Genomic DNA, 5,602 nt, shown 5'->3' on the forward strand with positions numbered 1-5,602 from the left:
AGCTCATTTCTCCACCACTAAAGCCAAACCATAACAATTCCCCCAAACGTGGCAATTTATTATGTACAAGATATGGAAGAGTATGGACATCGGTCATTAAGGCCTCAGTAACAACCCTTCTTACATTGGACCGTGAACCAGCATCGACCGTCTGCCTCGTGTCCTCATCTATCAATTAGGGATCTATCTGGGCAGTCACCTGAAGTAGAGGGGGAAGATCAATTTAAGTCAAAACTTCAAGAACCATTTGCCAAATGTAAAACACCAGGTGAAAAAGCGAAAAGCCTAAAGAATCACCAAGGAAAAAGTAGAAAGGATGACGGGAAAATTCTAGTGGGCTTTTATTTCAACAAAATTAACTTTGTAGACAAATTTTACATTCTCAAACTCTCCAAGGTTCACCTTTAAAAAAAAATATATGACAAGACATTCTGGACTCTTACATTTTCACAGGCACAGGCAAGAACAATTGTACCAAATTTTCAAGTTAAATAAGCTTGTTGCATTTTATACCATAAAATTGAACCAAACTGTGACAAACATTCACGAGGTTCAAGTGCACCTGTAAGAAACATATGGGCATATGTACTTTTTAAAACCACACACACTTTTTTATATCAATACACATCTAAGTATCTGATGCATACATTTCCATTAATGGTAGACACAACCCTGCAAATACAAGTTACACCAATCGTTTGCTTTTTATAGTTTCTTGAATGTGAAATTGGACAATAGGAATGTAAACTTATGTGGCTGAAAATGCTACACTCTACTGCACGCAACCACAAAGTAAGAATGAAGGTTGGAAGCAGTTTCCCTCAGGAATGATAATTTTATCATTTAAAATATTCAACGGAAAGATAAAAGCCTTTCATGGGAAAAGCAAGCAAATGAAATTTTGACTCAACTGGCAAAGATTTGGGAAGGAATAGCTTTTGTGCAATTAGTTACTAACACACACACAGAAGATGAATAGTGAACGCCCAATAGGACAATTAGATGGTTCTGACGCTTCTACTCTTTATAGTTCACCTTAGCTTACACGTCAATGCAAGTTCAGATTCCTCACCGGAAAATTGTATTCTGGACTAGATACATGTTTGATGTGTGTGTGTGTGTATATTTATTTATTTCAGAACAAATCACTACTTTTCACCACAGAACTTTGTCACCTTTTCACCGATTTTTAAAATATAAAAGTAGGCTTTTTTTTCACCCACATATGCAGATAAAAGTGCTTCTCAAATGTCCATAACCATCTCCATAACCCTGAAATAGGGATAAAGGCACGTATATGTGCACTAGTTTTATGTGATTTATTTTCCATTTATCATTGCCAGCGAGAGAAAGGCAATGGCACATCTGATACAAATTTCTGACTGGGGGCATGGGAAATACACCCAAGAACTCTAAATGCTGCAGCCCTGAAGTGCCAACCCGGTTCATTCACTTTGTGAGCTGTTACCTTATCTGCTTTCTCTCTATAGGCTGCAGGTAATTATATCTCAGCGATTATGAGACCAAAAAGGCCCAGGGATAAGGACTTGTTCAAATTAGTCCCCCACGAAAGTTGTTTATAACCTCATTACAGACATGTTTGTGAGTTAAATATTAAAGTAATTATAAGGCCATTTACTCCAACAAATGTGAATGAAATATAATTAAGAGGCACACTTAGACTATGTCTTTCATTACTAAAGGGCGGTGCTTTCCCTCGATACACAAGGGATTCAATAGTCAGCAGCAGGTAAGTAGTCCGGAGATAGCCTCATCTCTTTCTCTTTTCTGTTGATAAAGTGCTATCTTTAACAGGGCGAATTTACTACCCAGCTTTTCAGTAACGTTACCATAGATTTCTAATCGATTCAAGGAATTGTCATAAAACCTAAACATTGGTAAGAACTGCTGTAAAGCATAGAAACTGTGAATGTATCTTATTTCTTAGTGTAGTAAAAATAAAAAGTGTACCTTAAAGTGAAAATCATTGATTTAAAAATTACTTCACAGAAGCATAGGACTAACATTTATGCCAATTCGCTAACCATCTAAACCAGAATCGGTTTCTATAGGCAATGCAACTCTAAGCACCATCAAGTAGGGCGGGTCATGCCAAAAAGGACCGAGGCTTCTAGGGTCCCCAGAACAGAACCCTGGCCAAGTTACACTTTTAGAGCAGCAAAATAACCAATGCAATTCAGAACAATAGGCACTATTTTGTTGAAATATACTGTGGGATCTGAGTGTTCTTTTAATGACAAAACTGTATTACTATTAAAGTAACTTAATATCAAGTGTAGTGGTGTGAGAGTTACACAGAAACTGGGTTACAGATTAAGTTAAAGTGAAAGTTGCCTTTTTCATCAGTCTTAAAAACTGAAACTGCTTCAAAAAAAATGTACTGCTACTTACAACACAAATCCGGTACAAACGAGATTTCCACTTTTATTCACATTATTCTAATTAGTACTTTTGCATCTCAACTCTGGCCTTCAGTAGTACCTTAACAATGGAATGCCATTAGTAAATAAATAAGGGCAGCAGGTAGTTTGGCTCACCTCTGTAACACTATCAATTTCATTACAATGCGCAGTTCCTGTTGCATTTGGAAGTGTAACCAACTTTTAAAAACTCAAAACTCACTATCACAGAGTCCAAGCTGACTCACAGCGACCGGTAGGGCAGGGTTTAGAAATGCCCAAGTGGGTTTTCGAGACTAACTCTTTACTGGAGTAGAAAGCCTGGAATTTCCCCCTCGCAGCCGCTGGTGGTTTCAAACTGCTGACCTTGCAGTTAAGCAGCCCAATGTATAACCAGTACCCAACCAGGGGTCTTGTAGGCAAGGGTCAAAGGAAAGCCTGCCCTCCTCCCCCCTACTTTAGACATATTTCTGGTCCTTAGAATAATGGGCTCCAGGGCCAGAAGGGAAGTGCGCAGGAAAGGCACAGGTCAAGGCAAAGTCCACTTTGCCAGGGATGCTAGATGGAAAATCTGCACACAGGCAGAAAGCCCGACTACCTTGCCACTACTTCCTTCACCGGCTCAACCCTTCTAGCCGGAATTCAGGCTTAGTCTTTCCTGGCCTCCCGTCCTTGCCCATGCCCCGTAGTCTATTCCCTAAGACTATGCCTATGTTTTCCTAAAGGGAAGTTATTTTTACCCAAACACGTTGGACTTCGGTCTCAGTTTGAACGAGGACGAGGAGTGGCTTTTCAGAGACCTCTCCTCTTCCTCCTCCTCCTCTAGCGGTTGCTCCAGGTCTCTGAAGGAGGGCGTGGTGTGGATGATCTGGGTTCGGAAACGGATTTTGTTGAGTCTGGGTTTCAATCGCCCACTAGAGCTGCCCGAGGCTTTGCGACCGGAATCTTTTGCTCTGCCTCCAGCCCATGCCTCGGCCTGGTGGTGGTGGTGGTGGTGGTGATGATGGTGATGGTGCTCCCCTCCATCCTCTAGGGCGTGCGAGAGTTTGTAGGTGATGAGGTGAGAGGGGAGCACCTTGGAGAGCCTCCAGCGCCCACCTCCACTGCCCCCAGCACTCTCCGCGTCGACCTCGTCCAGGGCTCCCACCAGGCTCTTGATCTCCTCAGCGACGCTCTGATTCAGGTACTGCGAGGCCTTTTTCCCGCTGTAGTCCCTGATGTCCACGTCCGCGTCGTAGGCCCCCACCAGCAGCTTCACCACCTCCACGTGCCCGTGCATGGCGGCCAGGTGCAAGGCGGTGTAACCAGCGGTCGTCCTGGCGTTGATGTTCACCGGGAGCTGGTGCTTGTTGGCGAAGTTGACCAACATGGCCAGGAGCTCCGGCCGGCCGTGCTTGGCGGCCCAGTGCACGCAGGTGAAGCCGGTGATGAAGTCCCGTTTGGCCAGGAGGCTGGGGTCGCAGGTCAGCAACCCTTCCAGGCTCTCCCACTTGCCGTCTGAGGCCGAGAGCATCCAGGCGTGCTCCAGGGGGTCCAGCGTCACCGAGCCCCCGCCGCCGCTCTCCTCCTCCGCCGACGACGCCAGGGAGGCGCTGTCCGAGTCCCCGCCACCTCTGCCGCGCCCTCCCCCGGAGGAGCTCGCTTGGCTGCCGCCCCCGGGAAAGAAGCTCCTCTTCATCTGCGGGGAGCTGCCCATCACCATGTCTCGGAAGTTCTTGCGGGCGGACCTCGGGGTGGTGGCCCCTCCGGGGGAGCTGCCCCCCTCCGCCTCCTCCCAGGCGGGGGCCGGCGGCTCCAGCTCCTCGCTGAGCCCGGGGGGCTGCACCCGGGGTAGGGGCTGCACACCGCGCCGCGAGTTTCTCCGACGGACCTCGGTGCTCTGGGGTGGCACCTGCCCGGGCCTGGGCGGCTCCCCCGCCTGGTTCCCGGGCGCGTGCGAGGCGACCGGCCGCTCCCCGCCCTCGTCCGAGGGCGGCTCTGGGGGCTCAGTGGTCGTCACGGGCGGCGGGTCGCTCTCCTCCTCGGAGACCCCCGGCTCGTCCTGGCCTGGCTCCGCGGTCACCGAGATCCGCGGCAGACCCCGCAGGGCCGCGGGAGGGGCGGCGTCGCCGTCGGGGGGCGGCGGGGGCTCCCCGGTCTCCTCCGGGGCGGGAGCCGGCGGGCGTCCGGCGCTGAACTTCTTCTTGAGGTGCACGTACTTGGCGCCGTCGGCGGGATCGGTGCGGACAGTGGCCACGGCGTTGACCAGCTGCTTGAAGCGCTCGCGGGCGCGGGCCCGTTGCTCGGGCTCGCCGCCCAGGGCGCCCTTGAAGTGCTCCACCAGCTCCGTGTTGCGGACTCGGCCCTCGTGCTGGGCGAGGAAGCGCAGCACCGCCTCCTGGCTGAGCCCCGCCATCCCCTCCATCTCCGCTTCGGTGTCTCCGGCCGGCGGGGGGCTCGGGCAGAGGGGCTGCGGCTCGGCTCGGCTCGAGCGCGGCAACGCTCCTCGGGAACGCCCTCCGCCAGCCTCGCTCGCCGCGGCGTCTGCGGCGGGAGGTGGCCGCCACCCGCTCACCAGGGCAGCCGCCGCAGACACGCCCCCCGCCCCAAAGCCCGCGTCGCGCAGGCCCCGCCCCGGCCCCGCCCCACTTCCGGTCTCCGCGGCCGCTCCGCAATCACTGCTCCCTCCTGGTTTAGGCGGGCGCCTGAGGACGCGGCTTTTTCCCGTCGTACGTCTTCTCCCTCACATTCCGAGTTTCCTCCACTCCCTCAGCCCTTGAACTTGCTTTTCACTCTGGAAAACAGAGAGAGTCCGTGTCAGTTCCTTGGGGGCTAGTTCCATGTGTTCGCTCAATTCCTCAGCGGGGTTAAGGGTGCGGGACCTGCACCTGGTTCCGAGCCGCATTGTTACGGTGGTGGCTGGGTTTGACCCCTCCCGTGTTCCGTATCTCCCTCCCCCTCCCGCCCCTCGCTCCAATGCCAAGGCGGAGGTTTCGAATCCCGGTCTTTCAGGCTCCTCGGGCGCCCCCTCCTGGGCGTGCGCGCACAGCTCGGCTGGCCGCCTCCCCGCCCCTCCCGGCCTGCCCCCGCCGCCACCCGACGTCCGCCCTCCGGGATTACCGCCCCTCCCTCCTCCGGCCCCGCCCTTTCCCCTTCCCGCGGCTTCTCCTCTCCCGCCCGGACCGCAGCTCTCGGGGTACGCC

The 5,602-nt window shown here is 52.5% G+C and overlaps 1 protein-coding gene across 1 annotated transcript; it reads right to left on the reverse strand.

The window, feature by feature from the left end:
- Nucleotides 1-317: 317 nt before the first annotated feature.
- On the reverse strand, nt 318-4,837 carry SOWAHC (sosondowah ankyrin repeat domain family member C). Its single transcript, XM_004704317.3, has 2 exons — nt 4,450-4,837; nt 318-4,338 (listed from the first exon to the last, which is right to left on the reverse strand). The coding sequence occupies exons 1-2, from the start codon at nt 4,822-4,824 to the stop codon at nt 3,157-3,159; spliced, it is 1,557 nt and encodes a 518-aa protein (XP_004704374.3). The 5' UTR covers nt 4,825-4,837; the 3' UTR covers nt 318-3,156.
- Between the last annotated feature and the right edge of the window lie 765 nt (nt 4,838-5,602).

This window comes from Echinops telfairi, unplaced genomic scaffold, assembly GCF_000313985.2.
Source record: "Echinops telfairi isolate 266 unplaced genomic scaffold, ASM31398v2 ScPeMD7_7467;HRSCAF=8505_1, whole genome shotgun sequence".
In the NCBI taxonomy this organism is placed as follows: domain Eukaryota; kingdom Metazoa; phylum Chordata; class Mammalia; order Afrosoricida; family Tenrecidae; genus Echinops; species Echinops telfairi.

What these genes read in the sequence shown, in the direction of transcription:
- SOWAHC (XM_004704317.3), bottom strand. Translation starts at nt 4,824, where the DNA reads ATGGAGGGGATGGCGGGGCTCAGCCAGGAGGCGGTGCTGCGCTTCCTC. An exon ending in CAGGCCAGGACGAGCCGGGG is followed by an intron (nt 4,339 to 4,449) that starts GTCTCCGAGGAG and finishes CCCGGGAACCAG; the next exon opens with GCGGGGGAGCCGCCCAGGCC.